This window comes from Carassius gibelio, chromosome A18, assembly GCF_023724105.1.
Source record: "Carassius gibelio isolate Cgi1373 ecotype wild population from Czech Republic chromosome A18, carGib1.2-hapl.c, whole genome shotgun sequence".
Taxonomy (NCBI): Eukaryota; Metazoa; Chordata; class Actinopteri; order Cypriniformes; family Cyprinidae; genus Carassius; species Carassius gibelio.
Window position 1 is genome coordinate 26,855,898 of NC_068388.1, and position 21,240 is coordinate 26,877,137.

The 21,240-nt window shown below is 36.4% G+C and overlaps 2 protein-coding genes and 1 pseudogene across 3 annotated transcripts in view; 2 read left to right on the top strand and 1 right to left on the bottom strand.

The window, feature by feature from the left end:
- The window catches only part of LOC127934425 (guanylate cyclase soluble subunit beta-2-like), a 28,083-nt gene extending 18,445 nt beyond the window's left edge, over positions 1-9,638 (top strand). Inside the window, exons 2-15 of the mRNA XM_052531801.1 lie at positions 959-1,032; positions 1,110-1,204; positions 2,515-2,675; positions 2,844-2,943; positions 3,078-3,274; positions 3,551-3,662; positions 3,899-4,002; positions 4,097-4,313; positions 4,530-4,850; positions 4,944-5,092; positions 7,649-7,795; positions 7,888-8,042; positions 8,345-8,535; positions 8,889-9,638. Coding sequence (XP_052387761.1) covers positions 959-1,032; positions 1,110-1,204; positions 2,515-2,675; positions 2,844-2,943; positions 3,078-3,274; positions 3,551-3,662; positions 3,899-4,002; positions 4,097-4,313; positions 4,530-4,850; positions 4,944-5,092; positions 7,649-7,795; positions 7,888-8,042; positions 8,345-8,535; positions 8,889-9,124 — 2,259 coding nt within the window. The 3' untranslated portion in view covers positions 9,125-9,638. The remainder of the gene's footprint in view (positions 1-958; positions 1,033-1,109; positions 1,205-2,514; positions 2,676-2,843; positions 2,944-3,077; positions 3,275-3,550; positions 3,663-3,898; positions 4,003-4,096; positions 4,314-4,529; positions 4,851-4,943; positions 5,093-7,648; positions 7,796-7,887; positions 8,043-8,344; positions 8,536-8,888) is intronic.
- On the bottom strand, positions 226-14,887 carry LOC127934666 (pleckstrin homology domain-containing family A member 3). 2 transcript variants are annotated; one of them, XR_008147873.1, is made up of 10 exons: positions 14,524-14,887; positions 14,072-14,188; positions 13,706-13,861; positions 12,340-12,476; positions 12,031-12,201; positions 11,214-11,257; positions 11,000-11,109; positions 10,476-10,786; positions 4,625-4,711; positions 226-4,249 (listed from the first exon to the last, which is right to left on the bottom strand). XR_008147873.1 is itself a non-coding variant. In XM_052532190.1 (8 exons), the coding sequence occupies exons 1-8, from the start codon at positions 14,561-14,563 to the stop codon at positions 10,665-10,667; spliced, it is 897 nt and encodes a 298-aa protein (XP_052388150.1). In that variant the 5' UTR covers positions 14,564-14,887; the 3' UTR covers positions 9,908-10,664. The 2 variants fall into 2 exon arrangements, 1 of the variants encoding a protein (XP_052388150.1); XM_052532190.1 differs by lacking the exons at positions 226-4,249; positions 4,625-4,711 and having other exon boundaries at positions 9,908-10,786.
- Positions 14,888-15,971: 1,084 nt separating this feature from the next.
- On the top strand, positions 15,972-21,239 carry LOC127934426 (X-linked retinitis pigmentosa GTPase regulator-like; annotated as a pseudogene).
- The last annotated feature ends 1 nt before the right edge of the window (position 21,240 follows it).

Below are 21,240 nucleotides of genomic sequence, written 5' to 3' on the forward strand. Positions count from 1 at the left end.
ACATTGGTAAATCGATATTGAATAAAACAGATGTGCCTTCACATAGTCTGAAGTGTTTTGTTGCAAACTTGTTTATAAGACTGGTTATGCACTTTATTTTCCATCACAAACAACATATTCTGATCGTGGTGGATAAGGTGAAAGAGAAAGTATTTAAACACTGTAAGACAAGACAGGCCCTATATTTTTCAATTAAAAACAAACAAACAAACAAACAAAATCATCAAAAGATCGACGGAAGCATTTAATTCATGCTCTGCCTATTTAGCAGGTTTAACAGGTTAGAGTATCAAAGAGAGAACATACAGTATATTGCTCATCAAGTTTGCATATATTTGCAAACTTTAAACACTAAAATGCATCCCTGTTCCCCAATGAGTGGGCAATGAGGTCTTTATGTTTGGATGTGTGTATGTGTCTTCTGAATTAATTGATGAACTGCCTTTAACTGTCATTTTGCATTATTGACACACTGTTTCCTAATTAATGTTGTTCAGTTGCTTCGACACAGTCTTTTTTATTTAAAGCGTTATATAAATAAAGGTGACTTGACTTGTGTGCATGCATTAATGTAAAAGAGTATGGTTGAGTGGGAGTGTCTGCATATGTAGATATTTCTGGATGAGACTACATAATCTACACACCACAATTTAAAGAGCATCTTCTGCTCAGTGTGGATAATATACAGAGTACAACTTTGGCATAACAGCTGGTTTGGAGAAATGGTATGTGCAAAACATTGTGTGTATGATAGATAGATAGATAGATAGATAGATAGATAGATAGATAGATAGATAGATAGATAGATAGATAGATAGATAGATAGATAGATAGATAGATATTTTATCTTAAATGATTGAAAATCTTTCATTAAACACTTAAATGTAAAATGTAAATGCTTTCTCTACAACATTGTATTTCAGCACTTTCTAACTAACACTGTTTTTTTTTTTCACAGTACGGCTTTATTAATACGTGTCTGAAGTCACTGGTCATTGAAAGGTTCGGAGAAGAGACATGGGAAAATCTGAGGTGTGTTACACATGTAATGTTTACAGAAACCGTGGATGGGTTTTGTGGTTTGTTTCAACTAATAAAATCCTTCCCAGATTAATGGCTGGTGTCCAGGATACATTTATGACCTATGAAATCTACGACGATGTCATCACTCTTCGTTTAGTGCAAGAGGCTTGTAAAATGCTGGGTGAGTATCATTTTGTATTTTGTAGTACAAATCAGGATGCTAATGTACTCTGTTTCTCCAAGGCATTTTAAATCTGAATGTATTTATTTGCCCTTGGGCTTATGTCTGTCTGCATGTGTACTTCCTTTAATGGTTGGTTAGGGACTTTGTTTAATTCTTCAGAATGTTTCACTTCTTTAAAAGGCCTGTTTTTGTTTAGATCCACTTTTGAATGTCTGTCATTGTGTGAAGCATTGAGGAAAAAAGACAGGAAGAGTAAACTGTGAAAGCCTCGAAGTTATGTCGTATTCACAATGTCTTTGGGGACTTGCAGACATTGATTAAAGTATCTGGGAGAGTGTTAACAATGTCCCAGCTGAGAATAGTCTGCTGGGCATCGCAACGGTTGATGTCCTAACCTGTCCTCCAATCTGTCCCTGAGAATGTGTGGACAAGGGCAGGTGTGAATCTCTGGAGTGGGTCACACACCTGAACTCAAAAACAACCTGGGCGCAATTAAAATTGGAAAGAGAAACTGAATTGCAGTCTTACTGGAATGGTTCAGCCAAAAATGATGAATTTTGCCAATTTGCTGAAAAAGTAGCCGCCGTCAGGTTGTCCAAAATATAGATGAGTTTGTTTCTTCATTCGAACAGATTTGGACAAATGTAGCATAATATCACTCACTCACCGATGGATCCTTTTTAGTGAATGGGTGCCGTCAGAGTCCAAACAGCTGATAAAAACATCAAAATAATCCACAAGGAATCCACATAATTCCAGTCCATCAGTTAACACCTTGTGAAGGAAAAAGTGTGATTTATACTAATAATTCCATCAGACATTTTTAACTTCAAACTGTTCTTATGAAAATATGAGTCCTTACTCCATAATATTACTTTCTCCAGTTCAAAAGTTGTCTTGTCTGAATTAAGAGAGAAATATCCACAGATCAAGTGGCATGTACCACTGAAAACAGTTCTATACAAATGTGTTGGTGGTTTTGGATGTGAAAGGACAATGAGACTTTTTAACTGGAGGTAGCTTTATTATACATAATGGATATTTAGGTCAGAAGCAATGGTTCTTAGTTTAAATGCCTTGATGATGGATTTATTTCTTACAAACACTCAACATTTCACAAAATGTTAATTGATCTGCTTTATTTATTGTGATGTCTTTATCAACTGTTTGGACTCTCATTCTGACGGCACCCATTCACTGCAGAGGATCCACTGGTGAGCAAGTGATGTATTTGGGGGTTCTGAGCAACTCCTTTAAAGTAATTGCTGTGCTTTGAAACTTAAATGTTGTTTTATTTCGTCCTCTAGATATCTCCTCCGAGGTGGTTTTGAAGCTTTTTGGAGAGTACTTTTTCAGCTTTTGTAAGATGTCCGGATATGACACTATGCTGCGAACACTCGGTGGAAACCTGGTGGAATTTATTGAAAATCTTGATGCTCTACACAGTTATCTGGCATTGTCTTATGAGGTCAGGATAATTTGAATACTCCCTAAAATTTCACATTGTCTCTTTGTAATCCTAAATACATCCATCAAGCAAATATTTACATAGAAAAAATGACATTTGTGTTAGTTTTTGCAGAGTATGGAACTATGAACTCTATTGTGGTTTGTAACACGGCATGCCTTTTTTTAGGCCATGAATGCTCCGTCCTTTCGTGTGGAGCGGATGGATGATGGACGAATTCTCCTTCACTATTACTCAGATAGGAAAGGGTTGTATCACATCGTGCCAGGTGAGAGTTCCAGCATAATCACATCATAAAATTTAAATATATTTAAATATATATTTGCACTATTTGCTTTATGGGACTATGTATTAGCACATTTAGCAATTACTGTTTTTTTTTTTTTCATAACCATTGGGCAGGTATTATCGAGGCTGTGGCAAAGGATTTCTTTGACAGTGAGGTTACAATGACCATTCTAAACCAGTCAGAAGAGGATGAGCGCACTGGAAAGAAGGAACATGTGGTTTTCCACATGGTACAGAAGGAAAAGGTGTCCAAAAAAAAGGCTCAACCAAGACAGAAAGGCGGCAATGAGGAAATACAGGCTGAGAAACAGGTGTGTAAGTCCCCACTGAGAGGAAGACAGAGCATAAGGGACTGTCATGCGTTTCTGTAAACTGTATTATGAAGTCTATGATGTTTGAGTTTTTCAAGTGGTTTGTTTCAGTGTCTCTTGCATTTTACTTGCTTTGGCGCCATCATTTTCATTTTGTATAGACATCTTGAATGTTTAAGTAGGTCTAGACACTCAACTGTCTGCCGTCTTTGTATTTCTGAAATCATGACTAACGTGAGAAAGTTTGTAACTATGACAACTGCTATATATCAACAGGACAAGGAAGAGATAATGAAGAGAATGAAGGCCAGGTATGCCAGCCTGCAGCTGTGTCCAAGGAAACGATCTCCATGGGAGACTGTGAGGAGCATTGTCATGTTGGGCCAAGGTTTGACAGCTTTTTCATAGCCTCTGTTTCTGCCTTTGACTGTGCCACTACATAGCACATGCTAATTTACCAGAAATTACGTAGATGTGTTTCATATTAAAAATAGATTTTGATAGAATTCCAGATTTTCCGTGTGCTTTTTACAACCCCACTGTAACATAAAATGTACCTATTTTGACATTATTCAAATAACACCTGAGTTAATGGGTTTTATATTGGTGTTTTTCTAAATTAAGGCAATCTGCGACAATCGTTCACTCCCAGCTACCCAAAAAGACTTTGGATTGAAGAACAAGCCTTCTGTAATGCTTTTCCCTTTCACATTGTTTTTGATCAAGATGTAAGTAAAACTCTGCATTTCCCTTCATTAACAGATATCAAATATTAAAGTACATCAAGACACAGTCGTTTTGAACAATTTCTTGTCGTTTTAGCTGGTGGTGAAGCAAACAGGTGTCAACATTCAGAAGTTTGTTCCTGGACTGCAGACCGCAGGTATCCGTCTGGATGAGTACTTCACCATTGTTCACCCAGAGGTCACCTTCAACATCCAGAGCATCAAGAAGTTCATCAACAGCCAATTTGTGCTGAAAACCAGGAGGGAAATGTTACCAGAGATCCACCAAAACCAGTCCACACTCAAACTGAGAGGTATTTTATCCATACAGATTCATTACACTTGATATTTGTGCCATTTTGTGATTATCTGCATGGGAACATTCTGTTTTAATCAAGTTCTTTTGTGCTGATTCCAAAATGTTTTTTTTTATTTCTTGTGTAAAATAAGTTTTCATTCAACTGTTTCGCATAATTTGTTTATCTCATATCATTTGATACTTCATTTTCATTCGTGTATGTGTGTTTTAGGGCAGATGATGTGGATGGAGTCACTCAGCTGCATGATCTATCTGTGCTCTCCTAAGCTACGAAGCCTCCAGGAACTGGAGGAGAGGGGTCTCCACCTGGCCGACATCGCCCAGCACGACACCACACGAGATCTGATCCTGCTCAACCAGCAGAGGCTGGCGGAGATCGAGCTCTCCAATCAGCTAGAAAGGAAGAAGGAGGAGTTGAGAATCCTTTCACGCAACTTAGAGATTGAAAAGCAGAAATCAGAAAAGCTTCTTTATGCCATGCTGCCGACACACGTCGCCAACCAGCTTAAAGAGGGCAAGAGAGTAGAGGCAGGTGATGAAACCAGAGGAACTCCCAACAGAACACTGTTATACATGTCATTAGTCATGCTTTACATGAATCACACCCTTTCTGTTACTCTTTCAGGTGAGTTCAAAGTGTGCACCATCCTTTTTAGTGATGTGGTCACATTCACTAACATCTGCGCAGCCTGTGAACCTATTCAAATAGTCAACATGCTCAACGCCATGTACTCCAGATTTGATCGACTCACAAACATCCACAATGTCTATAAGGTGTGTAAGATAGCGCTATCTATCTATCTATCTATCTATCTATCTATCTATCTATCTATCTATCTATCTATCTATCTATCTATCTATCTATCTAGCTAGCTAACTATTAAATAATAAAAAATATTTTTTAAAAACTATATATTTACTTTAAATATATATATAATTTATTATATGAATGTAATATATAAGTATATACAGAGCTTGGTAGTAACTGATTACATGTAATCTGGATTACATGATCAGATTCCAAAAATGATAATTAGAGTATATTACATTATATAATGCCCTTAATCAGATTACAGTTACTTTTGATGGATTACATGATTAAATATTACTCCCACAAATTACAGTAAATCGTTCATAATTTATTGACTGACCCCTGATTCTTTTTCTTTTTTAAATTCTACTCTGTCATACCATTTAGCTTTCACCATATTCACAATATAAAATGTAGCCTAAATAAATTTGCAAACCATGCTTCTAAATTTGGGTGAAAAAAAAATGTCTTTAGACGAGATATTTACTTGAAATATCCATGGGGAAGTTAATATTTCAATAATTTAACAAAACATTTGCTTATATACAGTTCAGTGTCTCTAAATGGTCACACTGAATGCAGGTAAACAAATGAAATATTTATATTTTTAGTGTTCAAATGTTTCAATAATATCTTTTACATTTTGATGATTTAATAATCATTAACTTTTTTATCAACTCACAAGCCCACTGCAGTTCTTGAATTAAGCCCAGTTTGGGAAATCCTAGTCTAATTAAATCATGTTGATATCAAAAATTTGAATATATTTTCTTTGTCTTAGATTTTTTTGTATAAGCATGATATGTTTTATCATAAGTTTAATACAAGTTAGATAGAAAATAGTCTAAAAGTAATATTAAAAAGTAATCATTACATTTACATTTACATTTAATCATTTAGCAGACGCTTTTATCCAAAGCGACTTACAAATGAGAACAATAGAAGCAGTCAGGTCAACAAGAGAACAACAACAGAATACAAGTGCCATGACAAGTCTCAGTCTAGTATAGAACGCATAGCCAGGTATATATAATTTTTTTTTTTTTTTTTTTTTTTTTTTAATTAAATGAAAAAAGAGACAAGAAAAGGAAAAGTACTGGTGTTAGTAGGTTAAGTGCAGGCGAAAAAGATGAGTTTTTAGATGTTTCTTGAAAATGAGTAAAGACTCAGCTGTACGAATTGAGATTGGGAGGTCATTCCACCAGCTGGGCACAGTCCAGGAAAAGGTCCGTGAGAGTGATTTTGAATTTCTTTGGGATGGCACCACAAGGCGTTGTTCACTTGCAGAACGCAAACTTCTTGAGGGCACATAGGATTTAACCAGTGAGTTTAGGTAAGTTGGTGCCGTGCCAGTGGTCGTCTTGTAGGCAAGCATCAGTACCTTGAATTTGATGCGAGCAGCTACTGGTAGCCAGTGTAACCTGATGAGGAGAGGAGTAACATGAGCTTTTTTTGGCTCATTGAAGACAACCCTCGCTGCTGCATTCTGGATCATTTGCAGGGGCTTGACAGTACATGCAGGAAGGCCCACCAAGAGAGCATTACAATAGTCCAGTCTAGAGAGAACAAGAGCTTGGACAAGAAGTTGGGTTGCTTGCTCTGACAGGAAGGGTCTAATCTTCCTAATGTTGTATAAGGCAAACCTGCAGGACCGGGTCGTTGTAGCAATGTGGTCAGTGAAGCTTAATTGATGATCCATCACAACTCCTAGGTTTCTGGCTGTCCTCGAAGGAGTTATGGTTGAAGAGCCTAGCTGTATAGAGAAGTTGTGATGAATCAATTGGTTAGCTGGAATCACCAGTAGTTCAGTCTTTGTAAGGTTAAGCTGAAGGTGATGGTCATTCATCCAGCTAGAAATGTCACTCAGACAGGCTGAAATGCGAGCAGCTACCGTCGGGTCATCAGGCTGGAATGAGAAGTAGAGTTGGGTGTCATCAGCATAGCAGTGATAAGAAAAGCCATGCTTCTGAATGACAGATCCTAAAGATGTCATGTAGATGGAGAAGAGAAGTGGTCCAAGTACTGAGCCTTGAGGAACCCCAGTAGCAAGGTGGTGTGACTTTGAAACATCACCCCTCCAAGACACACTGAATGATCTGTCAGAGAGGTAGGACTTAACCCACAGGAGAGCAGTTCCAGAGATTCCCATCTTTCTGAGGGTGGACAGGAGAATCTTGTGATTAACAGTGTCAAAAGCAGCGGACAGGTCCAGTAAGATGAGTACCGAGGAATACATTACCTAAAATGATGCAGTTTTCAATATGTAATGTTTAACTCATCTAAGCAGCTCTGTATGTATGTATGTATCTATATGTATATATATATGTGTGTGTGTGTGTGTGTGTGTGTGTGTGTGTGTGTGTGTGTGTGTGTGTGTGTTGTGTGGGTGGGTGGGTGGGGGAGGGGGTGTTTGTTTGTGTGTAGGTATGTATAAAATGAAATGGGAAATTATGAGGAAAGCCTTCACATTTATTGACTTGCGAGTAATTAAAGTGGCAAATGATATTGTCTCACAACAGGTGGAAACTATAGGTGATGCTTACATGGTGGTTGGCGGTGTGCCCATTCCTACAGAGACTCATGCAGAGCAGGTGGCAAACTTTGCCCTCGGTATGAGAATTGCTGCGAGAGAAGTAGCCAGCCCTATCACAGGTCAGCCCATTCAGGTATGTGTGTTTATACAGTTTGCTCTATGTAAACATAAGCTCTGTGTGCTCTTTTATCATATGATTTGCCAAGTGGTTTATTGTCAATCTAGATCAGAGTAGGCCTGCACACCGGTTCAGTTTTGGCAGGTGTTGTAGGTGACAAAATGCCACGCTATTGCTTGTTTGGAGACACGGTCAATACAGCCTCTCGGATGGAGAGCCATGGACTTCCTGATCACATACACCTGAGTCCCTTCACGTACAGGTTAGTGTTCTTTTGAACTTTTTATTCATTAAAGAATCCTGCAACGTTTATGGTTTGTATATATATATAGTTTCAAAATTGATAATTATAAAAAATGCTTCTTAAGCATCAAATCAGCATATTATTTTATAATCTAATGATATTTCACAGTATGACTGTATTTTAGATCAATTAAATGCAGTCTTGGTAAGCATAAAAGACACTTGTCTTGATAAATTCTGTGGGTTAAGCCACTGACATACTTGAGCTAAATCCAGATCTAAGAAAAGCACTGAACTGAACGCATCACTTCCTGTCCACAGTGTGTTAAAGGACAAAGGAATCTTTGAGATCGCCGAGAGGGGCGAGATTGAGGTGAAAGGCAAAGGCCTGATGAGAACATTTTTCTTGCTAAAGAACCTCCAAAAGAGCGATGAACAGATGATGGGCTTGGTCGATGGAGAGACGTGTGTGTGCCAGAAGGACCCAGAGACTGTGACGGATGCCCAAAACGGTCAGAAAACTCTTTCCATGTTAAAACGTATACATAAATAGAGATTTTTTCTTCTCGTTAACCGCTTTTGGTTTGCCTTTTTGTGCTCACCAAGGCTGCATTTATTTGATTAAAAATACAGATATATAAAGTAGCTACTATTGTGCAATATTGTGTCTTCTATTTTAATATATTTTGATATTCCTGTGATGGAAAAGCTGCATTATGAGCAACCATTACTCCAGTTTTCGGTTTCACATGATCTTTCACAAATCATACGGTGTTGATTTATTGCTCAAGTAATCAGTTGTGCTGCTTAATATTCAGTCACTGTATTTACAAATATGATTTTGTTGAAACTATCTTTTGCACAGAAGTAAGTCCTGAAGACACAGGCCGTGGGCAGAAAGAGGAAGAGAAAAAGGAGGAAGAAGTTGAAAACTGGAAGAATGGCACATCATCACCATCTGTCTGTCCAGGCGAAATCTCCCCCGATCATTTAATTCAGTTCGACGTAACGCCAGCATACGAAAGCCCCACTGACTTCAAACTTCCAAACAATGGTCTTCATTCAGACAGCAATAGCACTAAGCTCTGCTCGATACTTTAGTCTAACATCACTGAATTATACCCAGCTTTAAGAAGACTGAATTTCAGAGGGCCAGTAACATCAACAATCAACAGCCACAATGTAAAACTCGCAGAACCATGTGCTCTGTGCAGGGTATAATAACTGTTTTTCCCTGCTCTGTAAGAAACAGTGGGGGATTTCTACTTTGTGGACACAAATTTGTCATCTGGGAAAGGCAAGTCTATGCGCTGATTCCCAATGCTCCTCATGTAGCCCGGCTTCATTTGCACCTGCTGGTTGCCTGCAGGTGATGGCCAGCAGTAGAACCACCCCTAGAGAAAGCTAATCTCCCTCTGGAGAAATTAATCACTTATTATAGACTGTTTTCATGTGGAAATCAGATGGCAAACACAGATGACCAGAGGTAGATAAACATATGGTTGCTGGATAGCAATCAAATTTAGTTTGAGGTCTTCTGCAGCGTGTTAGGCAACATGGGAACTAATTATTCACTGTGTCAGCCAAAAACACACAATCGGTGTTCCTCTCAAATAAAAATATGACTGCGTGAAAAGGTTTCATTTGTATTATTAACTCTCCCGACAACACGATTACAGAGAATATCTAATTGAAAAAAAGTGGTAATAATCTCACCACAGCTTTTTAATCTTCTCCACCCCCCATACATTACAGTGATTTAACAACTCACTGGGGTAAAAGCTAGTTATATATGAAAATAAATATGTAAATGTGTTTTGCATGAGAAATTAGTAAACAACACTGAATGCCCAATGAGTAAAGAAAAAAAGTCAAGTCATCATGGACTGCATGAAAGTATTTCATTTGTATTATTAATTCTCTCTTTGCCTCTGTGTTCCATAAAACATGATTACAGAGATTAATATATAAAAGAACACACTCATACTTATGAAACCCCATTAGATTTTTGGAGATTAAAGAAATAATTATCTTGCTAGAGCATTTTAATCATTTTTTTTCCAAACATTACAATAATTAAAGGTTCAAATTCCTCCATGCGAAGAATTAATTAAGGCAAAAACAATTTGGGGGGGAAATTCTAGTGACATACAAAAATAAAAATAAAAATTGTACTCTGCAGGAAAAAAAAAACTAAAGAACAACATTGCATGCCAAGTGAATGAATAAAAAAAAAGCTGTCAAAGTTAACGTCAGCACATATGCACAACCCCTTGGCACAGCAACAAAAACCTTTTCATCAAGGTTCCCATTTAACAAAGGCAACTGCACAACACGTTAGAAATCCAGTACAAACATCTTCAACTCTTCACTGAAGGGATACGGCAATAATTATTTATGACAAAAAAAACTAAACATTTTAGCATCAAGGCAAACTAATATCTTAAAATACCTGGAAGGGTAGAAACATTCGAATCAGACTACTGTTGTCTTCATAATCTGTTTTTATAAAGTGCCACCGAATTCTTCTTCATCAGGAAATACAACAATACTTTGTAAAATCCATCTACTGTATGTAACGCTGCAATCTTTGACTGCATAGCAGTACGAGTTACGAGTCTCATAAGCCGTCTCGCGTGGTTCAGAGGGAAAGGTCAGATTCCGGAGTGTCAGTTTCCGACAGGAACTTTGTGCTCGTTCCAACCTCTTCTGGGATACTTGGAGTGGAGTCACCGTTAATGTTGGATCTGTGGAACATCAAGCCTGTGGAAAACACAAGAGGATTACACAGGGAGTACTTTTTTATGCTGGTCTCATTATTAGGGCCACAGTATTCATTCCTTCAAGATTCAGTGATTGCTCAAGCAACAAAGTTAGGTGCAAACTAAGCATTTAGGTTACTCAGGAATTGAATTTGATCTGTGTGTGGGCACAGCTTCAAATAAAAGTGTGTGTGTGTGTGTCTGCATGACTCACGCTCCGTCTCCTCTGCCCCTCTGTCGCTGTGAGCTTCTGTATCAGAACATGTCCGTGTCCGCCTCTGGGAGGACTTCTGCAACACCATGCTCTCTTTTGGCAAGCTTGACCTTGAAGGAAAACAGGTCCTGTATTTATAGGCACTCAGAAAATAACAGCATAAGCTGTATGGACCAAAAACAAGAAGTCTGTGTGTTGTGTAAACATTTTGTACCTTTCATAATTGTAGGTGCCAGGATGGCTGATTGAGCGCTTCATCTATACAATAAGCAGAGAAAGAGAGAGAGAGAGAGACATAGAAATTGGCTACATTGAATAATCTCCAAGTGGTGTTATTGTTAAAGAAAATTAAAAAATATAAAAAATTTAATTATTTTTTTGTTGAACTACAGCCAAAATTAAATTGATAGAAACATTGCCTTGGAAATTCATTGAAATAAAGTACATTTTAGGTAAAATACCCAAATTAATAAATAAATAAAATAAAATAAAGCTATTTCAAAATAATGATAAATAATAGTATTTTATATAATTTATACTAAAATAACATATTATACATTTTACTAGTAAATGAGTGAGCAAAGAATATGTCCAAGTCATATTTCTCAACAAAATCATAAAATAAACAATACATAAAAAAAAGAGGCTATCATTTTTCGGGGGGGATATTTTCCTCCAGTTCTCATTACTGTGATGTAAAAAATATATTCATTACAATAATGTGAACAAAAACAAAATAATAATAATTATTTGAGATAATGAGAATTTGGGGTAAAAATGTACTTAATTATTTGATTCATTAATTTAATTGTCGTGCAAATACTGCACAATGTAAAGCTACATATCCTTTATATTATAAATATAAGTTCTTTTTATTCTTTCCATTGATTTTGGGGTCACACGTGACTTGGACATGTCTTTGTAAAATTCCCCCAAATAACTTGCCATAAAAAAATGCCATACAAACTAACAGAAATAGGAACTACTAATAAAAATAGAGAATAGTATGTGATTGATGCTTGTGTCTTTACCCGAGACATTTGGACGGGAGAGGGAGACACAGGGGACATTATGGAATCAGTCGGACTGGATTGCAACATATCAGTCTTAAACTTGGAATTAGCGATTTTCATACATTCTTCCAGTGTTTTGATGAAGGTTTCACAGGTGGCACTCAGTAATGAGGACGCCTCGTTCCTCGTCTGGGGAAGAAAACAGCAGAAAATATGACGATTAGGTTTAAAAGAGTTGATTTCTATGATGAAATCCTATTTAGACCACACCCACCCAACTGCAATAAATTGCAATGATTACTGTGGTTTAAAAGAAAAACAGCAAACCTCAGTGCTGGCCACTGTCGACTCTTCTTCCTGTTCCACTGACTCCTGAATAGTGTGCACTTGCTGCATTAGTAAGTCACAGTACAGGCGCAGCTCGGACATCTTGGTTTTCAGGGATTCTGTGGTTTCTGTTAACTCTGCAAAAAACCATTAGGAGAGGAAATGCAACTGTTAATGGGCCTTGATAATGCTTTGCAGTCAAGATTACTGACGTGCAACTAAGAAACATGAATTCAGTTTATGAAAGCCTTTTGTCTCTGACATGAATCTCCCACTGGACTTACAGTGATACAGTGTTTGAGTGTGTGTACACATATATGTGTGTGTGTGTGTGTGTGTGTATATATATATATATATATATATATATATATATATATATATATATATATATATATATATATATATATATATATATATATATTTTTTTTTTTTTTTTTTTTTTTTTTTTTATCTAGGTACTTCCATATTATTGTTTTTATCAGCATATCATTCTATTCTAAAAACATAATGATAAAACAATATCAAATATGATTTATTTAAAGGGATAGTTAACCCTAAAATGAAAATTATATCATTAATTACTCACCCTCATGTCATTCCAAACCTGTAAGACCTTTGTTCATCATCAGAACACAAATTAAGTTTTTTGATGAAATCCGAGAGCTTTCTGACCCTGCATAGATGGCAACACAGCTCCACGGTCAAAGCCCAGAAGGATTAGTAAGGACATTGTTCAAATAGTCAATAGTTTTATGAAGCTACGAGAGTATTTTTTGTGCTCAAAGAAAACAATTTATTTTCAATAGAATCAATGTCAGAATTATATATGCGTTCATGGTAGTACCACGACACATGCATGTGCATTCCTTTGTTTGCAAACACGGCTCTCGAATTTCATCAAAAATATCTTAATCTGTGTTCTGAAGATGAACAAAGATCTTACAGGTTTGGTAATTATTGATATTATTTTTATGTTTAGGTGAACTAGCCCTTTAAATTTGAATTTGTACATTTGATTAAATGATTGTTTTGTACTTCTGTGTGTTCATACATGTAAAGAAAATATCAAGATAAATAATGCTTAAGATATTAATGTGTATATAGATATTATTTTTCTGATTATTTTGTTAACAATATTAATAATATTACTACTAATAATAGTAATTAAACATTTTAGTTTTTATTATTATTATTATTATTAGTTTATGAACATCTGTGGAGAATCAAAAACATTTAAGAAAATTGGTATTTTAAAGTTTGTGAATATTTTACTGTGTGTTGAGTCTTGTTTTATGACAAGAAGACAAAAGACACACACTAAAAAAAAGGAATATGATCAGAGAGGAAAATGTTAAGAGAAGCCTACCCCTTTCTTTTATGGTTCTAGTGTCAATGAGTCCAGCTTTGGAGCTTCCCAGAGCCACCAGCCACTTCTGCCTCTCCGCTGCATTCACTGCCTTCACGTAAAAATGCTGCTCTCCTGGTATGATCAACTCCAGACGCGTGTTGTCAGTTGGGTGAACTGGAGCAAATACAAGGAAGTCAAAAATGACATCATAAGCAGTTTCATTTGTCACATACTGGTAAAAGAATGTATAGCCTGAATGCACTGTAAGTTGCTTTGGATAAAAGTGCCTGCTAAATGCATAAAAATGTAAAAACAAAAAACAAAAAAACAATTGTCGTAAGGATAGAAGATTTTGCAGATAAGATATACCATCTCAAATCTTACCTTTAATTTCACATACTGACATCTTAATACTGCCTTTGCTACCTTTACACACATCATCTTGTGAATCATAGTACGAAATAATGCCATTGTCCAGCACAAACCATCTTGGCTGCCATCCTGTCATACAATTAAAAGACAAAAAAATATTATCAGATGGCAAAATGCATCCAAAATGCAACTCTCTGAACTTGAAGTATCATAATATCACATGACACGACGGGAAGTTTGACATATGAGCTATATTACTCTCACTCAACATGGAGATTTCGAAAGCATAGGGTATTTTACAAAAGAAGCGATGCAAAAAGCAATACAACATAGGAGAACAAAGTTGCATGCATCAGCAGCTCTAACTCTCAGTTATTTAACTCTAAGTTAACGTTACAGACCTCATGAGACATCTTTCAGGGCTGGCTGACTGCAGCTCAAGTGTCGTACGCTGTTAACGTTACCTGTCATATAGTTTGTCCATTTGTAAAGCACGCCTTCCATTATTCTTCAAGCAGGAAACCCAGTGAAAACACTTGAAAGCAGCTTTAACAGAGCTTGCACCAGGCAGCTGCTTGTTTGCCCCCTTTTTACAAGGCTAATAATGAGCATGCTAACATGCTCCAGGCTAACTCAAAGATCCCCAGCTACTCATCATTATGTCAAAGAACGGGCGGATCGGAAGGACACGGAAAAATAAACATTTGGGTTCACGGTCATTTCTGTGGAGACGGCGTGCCGCTCATGCTAGGAGATAATGCTAAAGGAAGACGGCGCAAGATTAGGGATGAGATCACTGTTTACAGACTGAACCGGAAGAGGCGTTTATTTAGAGATTCTTCGCAGTCTAGCCACTCCACTCTAATCTGGAACCACTGCAAAGATCATACTAAAAGTGAAATGTCTTGTAAATGTTTGTGTTGCGTAAAAAAAGGCTTACTTGATCTTCTTGAATGACTGTGTATTATTATTATTATTATTATTACTGTATTGTTGTTGTGTTTATTAAATATACAGATACATACGATGTATAATTTTATTACATTACATTGCAGTTTTATTAAATTCATTTTTATAGATATTTGTATTGTATTATTTATATTATACATAATATACGTTTTATATTTTATATTTGTATTTATTTAATTATAGATAGATAGATAGATAGATAGATAGATAGATAGACAGACAGACAGACAGACAGACAGACAGACAGACAGACAGACAGAGATAGATAGATAGATAGATAGATAGATAGATAGATAGATAGATAGATAGATAGATAGATAGATAGATGTGTAAATCATTCGTTTAAAGACACATTTTGTTCCACCTGTAACATCTATGACTGTTCCCAAAATTTATATTTTTTTACACATTTTTTAAAGCGACTGAAGAAGTATATTTTACACACACACACACACACACACACACACACACACACACACACACACACACACACACACACACACACACACACACACACACATTTAAAAGGTAATTTTAAGAAAATACAACCTATAACATAACTAAGGTTTAGCATAGGTATACAGACGAATAAATATACTAATAAACTTGAACTAGAAGCAATTAAATATCGTTATGTGTCTAGGGATACAGCTGTGGCCGGAAACAAACAATATTTTATTTATTTATTATATATTTCTTTACCTTCCCTTACAATAATGCAAAAACAGTAATTATTATTGTACAATGTGACAAAAAAGAAAAAATGAAAAAAAAAAGCGCTGTATTGATGTGCGCATGCCCAGTAGCCGCAACTAAAAGCTGACGAGTTACACGTGATACCTCAACGCGGAAGAACATGTAAAGTGGACGGTTTCTATCAAATTAGAAACTTCTTGCTCATATTTCCAAATCCCAGTGTAAATAAGCTGATTAGTCGGGGGAGATGACTGGAGAAACAGAAGATGAGATCCCTGGTAAATAGTCTATGTGCTGCCTCTCAGAGGATGACAGGCTGTATATGTGGGGCGATAACTCAAGAGGGCCAGATTGGAAGGAGAGTAATGCACTGACTCCTCGGGAGGTTTCTGTGGGGAAACGAGTGTCCTGGGTGTCCTGTGGATATTATCATTCTGCCTTTGTTACTAGTACGTATATCACTGCTACCTCATGTCATCTGCAAACCTTTTGTTGTTTATGATTAACATTCACATGTTATATTTAACCTTAGATATTTTAGTATATTTAAATTAGTGCTGTCAATTGATAAAAAAGGAATTAATCACATATTTTCCTGTAATTAATCATGATTAATTATTTATATTGTCAGAATTTCACAGTGAATCTCCAAATTATGGAGAAACAATATAAAGATGGTACATTCTTTTTACAAAGTAGTCTATTATTAACGAAGACCATTATCAATGATACCAACACTGCTGCTAATGTCTAAATGCATTTTCCCCCTCGATTTCACTCATAAATTATAGCCATTCAACAGTGCATTATAAATTTAAGCCATTATTATTATTTTTTTTTATATTTGATAGGCTTTGAAAAATAATATTTACAAATATTTTAACGTGTTAAACTGAAAATGAATCACACAATTAACCTGTTAATTTGGACATGCCTAATTTAAATGTTATACAATTATATAATTAAATATTTTGAAATTGTATATTTAAATAGTACGTTTATTATATTCTATAAATAAATATAAATTATAAAATTATAGTCATGTTATCATATATAATATAATAACTTTTTTTTTCAATTTCACTTTTGATAGTTGAATAAGTTTTGCTTTAATGCGAGTCTTATGTATTATTTAAGTGAATCATACATAATATATAATATAATATAATATAATATAATACACATAATATACAATTCTAGTTCAAATAATAACATTATGCCTTATTTTAAATCACATTAATGTGCTATTACATACATTAATATTAAAGCATAATATTATTTAATACGTTTAAATTCATATTTTAATAAAATTTTAATGACATAATATTGAATTATCATTTTTAGAATAATAGGTGATTTATTTCTTAAATGTAGCAGAGTGACTTTATTGTTATACCTGCATAGCATTTTAAGTCTCCACTTTCTGACTGTTCATGATGACCTTCCTGCTTCCTCTTTATGATCCATGCAGCTCAGTATGGCAGCATTGAATTCATAAAATGTTCATTATTTGACCTTCTATGAAAGCTGCCTTGTTGCTAGGTGACGCTTGTTTCATTTGTTGCAGAGGATGGGCCTTGTTCACATTTGGAGAAAAGGACAGTGGGAAGCTGGGCTTGTCAGAAGAGAAGCTGGCCAATCACAAAGTGCCTCAACAGGTGACAGGCATCTCGGATAAAGTGATGCGGGTATCCTGTGGAGGAGGGCACACAGTGGCTCTTACGGGTAAGAGAACATATTTAGCTTCTTTGTCTTGTCTTTCTTCTTTGTGAAGACTGAATGTTATGACCGTCTGGTAATGCAGAGCATGAGTTGTATTCGTTTGGCCTGGGGCAGTTTGGACAGCTCGGTCACGGCACTTTCATATTTGAGTCACGTTTACCCAGGGTGGTTGAACATTTCAGAAGGAGCAGAGTAAAACGTGTGGAGTGTGGAGAGAACCATGCAGCACTGATTACTGGTGAAACATGCACAGAAAACCATCTGCTAACATTCTTTGCGTACAGTAATACATTTGATATGATATGATTTCCTCTAAAACATATGCTAGTTCTGTTTGTTTATAAAAAATCTGACGTGCTGGTTGCAGACAGAGGACTTTTGTACACCTTTGGTGATGGTCGACATGGAAAGCTGGGGCTTGAAGAAGAGAACTTCACCAACCAGTTCAAACCAACCCTGTGTCCAAGATTCCTAGACTATCATGTACATTCTGTAAGTGTCACTGCCTATCAGCCTTTTATAACACAATATACATATTTCTATCAGATATATACATTTTCTGTATTCTTCTTAAATCCTCATAAAATGGTTTGACAAATGCCGTTTTCATAACCCTGTTGACTTCATTTACTTTTGAAACAAAATGTATGGTCAGAAAATATCAAAGGGGCTTTTGCTTTAATTCTTTTAATATCATTCATTTCTCAATTTTTTTTTTACATTTTTAACATCCAGCTGAGAAAGGCTGTAAAAAATCTAAAAACAGTTTCAGGTGATTAAGTTTTTATTATTATTATTAATATTATTATTATAAATAAATTAATACTTTTATACAGCAAGGACACATACATTTAATAAAAAATGTTACAAAGTAATTATTTTTGTTTTAAATGAATGGTGCTCTTTTGAACTTTCTGTTTTACAAAAAAACACCATAAAAGTATAACCATTTCCAGTACAAGTATTTTTAACACTGACAATAATAATAAATGTTATGAGAGCTTCAAATCAGAATATTTGAATGATTTCTGAAGGATCATGTGGCTCTGAAGACTGGAGTAATAATGCTGAAAATTCAGCTTTGCATCACAGGAATACATGACATTTGAATATATTTTAAAACAGAAAAGTATTTTAATGTGTAATAATATTTCACAGTATTACAGTTTGTACAGTATTTTTGATCAAATGCAGCCTTGGTGAGCATAAGAGATCTCTTTCAAAACATTTCAAAAACCTTACTGTACCCTTTTTCTGGTTGCACTTTATTTTACAGTACATGTAATAATATGTACTTATAGTGTACATGCAGTGTATTTATCTGAGAAAGTTCTGGTAATACAAGGTAACTACATGGGGTAGGGTTAGGTTTAGGGGTAGGTTCAGGGTTAGTACCTAGTTATTACATAGTTATTGTAATTACTATAATAAGTACATAGTATGTACATGAGGAACAGGACTTTTAAATGGTAATGTAAATGTGTTTTGTTGTGACATAAAGTTCATTATAAGCCACAATACTCCTATTTTGATTGCATGGCATCTGTAAACAGTGTGTGTGTTTTTCAGGTTACTTGTGGTTGGTGTCACATGCTTGTGTTGGCAAAGCCCAGGCCCGAAGAGTCGGAGGAACTGATCCTGGAGGAGGAGGATGTCACAGAAGACTACTTTGAGAAGTCCTATACTGAATTACTGGGGGACACGCAAAGTCAGACCACCCTTCATAGGAGTTACTCGACTCGGGTCAGACGCAGAGAACGGGTGAGTAGATCCTGATGGATAAAATTAGTGCAACTGATTATAAATTGGATTAGTGGTGGTGTATTTTAAGATGAATAATTAACTTATTGATAAAGTTGTTTATATCGTATATTACCTAAACAATCATATAAATGAGATAAATATGGAATCCAAAGTGAGTTGCTTTTTTTTTTTAAAAAGAAGTAAAAACAAAACCCATAATAGTTGTTGAACAATATCTTGAACAGACCACGCATAAAGAGCCAACAGGTAAGAAGATCTCAAAAGAGATTTTACCAAAAGCTCAGAAGATGAAAGGTGAAATGAACACTGCTAAGACAGAAACTAAAGGTTTTGTCCCACAGAACAAAAAGTTAGATTCAAAAAAAGACTCCAAAAGTAAAAAGACTTCACAACAGTCCCCTTGCCAAGAAGAAATTTCTACAAAGAAGACAAAAAAATCTAAAGCGGAACAAAGCCAATTTCTAGTAAAGGACACAAAAAAGGGGTCTAACATTATCTCAGAAGCTGCCTTCAAATCTGAATCAGAGTCAGAGAAAAATGAAGGAAAATCCTCTCACCAAGGTGACATCTTTTCTCCAAGATGTGGGACAGGGAGGTCCTGCTCGTTTACTTGGAGATACAGCACTCAGTCAGTTCCTTTCCCAGTCTACACCCCCAAAAATGCCAAAACCTCTTTCAAAACAGAGAACTCTGTCTGACGTTTCGTCCCTGAGTGAGTCTCTTGAGGTTTCAGGACAAGAGGAGACAAGAGAGGCCAAGAAGACTGCTGCCACCATCAGTGTTAAGGCAGAGCCAGAAACTTCAGATGGGGACCTGGAAAGAACCAGCACTGAGTCCAAAACCAAGGCTCATTCTGAGGAGGAAAGCGAGGGATCTGTGAATAGAAGAGATGAGAGTAAGGAAGTGGATGACCAAGAAGAAGAAAGTGAGGGATTGGTGAACAGAAAGGAGGGGAGTGAGGAAGTGGATGACCAAGAAGAAGAAAGCGAGGGATTGGTGAACAGAAAGGAGCAGAGTGAGGAAGTGGATGACCAAGAAGAAGAAAGCGAGGGATTGGTGAACAGAAAGGAGGGGAGTGAGGAAGTGAATGACCAAGAAGAAGAAAGCGAGGGATTGGTGAACAGAAAGGAGGGGAGTGAGGAAGTGGATGACCAAGAAGAAGAAAGCGAGGGATTGGTGAACAGAAAGGAGGGGAGTGAGGAAGTGGAAGACAGAGAGGAGGAAAGTGAGAGCAAGACCCTAGCAAAAGATGATGATTCTGAGGTTGATGATGATACGATGATCAAAGCTTCTAGTGAGGATGAGGAAAGTGAGGAAGAGGAGGAGAAAAGTAAAAGTGAGGCTACTGAGGATCTAGAGAGTGAAGCTGAAGAAGAGGAGAGTCATAGAATGGAAGATGAGGAAGAGGAAACAAGTGAGATAAGTAGAAACAGTGAAGAAGAGACTGGAGAAGATGAGGGTGAAAGCAAAACAAGTGAAGGGAAAGAGGAGGAGGAGAGTGGAGAGGAATCAGAGGGAAAGACAGAGAGCAGAAGTGACAAATCAGAGGAAGAGTCAGATGAAGAAGAAGAGGATGAGGAGTCCGAGGAAAGAGATGAGTGAGAATGAGGAAGAAAGTGAAGTGGAAGGTGACAGTGAGGCAGAGGAGGATGAAGACGTTGAAAAGACTAGCGAGGAAGAGGAGGAAGATTTAGAAAAGCAGGAGAGTGAGACTGAAGATGAGGAAGATGAAGAGGAGAGTGGAAATGAACCAGAGGAGGAGGAGGAAAGTGAGGAAGATAAAGAGAAAAATGAGGAGAATGAGGAAGATAAAGAGGAGAGCGGGGGAGGTCAAGAGGATGAGGAGGATGAAAGTGACGAAGATGAAGCAATGAGTGAGAATGACGAAGAAGAGGAAGAAGAAGAGAATGAAAATGAAGAGGACGGAAAACAGGAGAGTAACAAGGAAGAAGAAGAAAGTAATGATGAGGAGGAAGAGGAGGAAGAATGTGAAGAGGAAGCAGAGGAGGAAGAGTCTGAAGAAAGAGAGG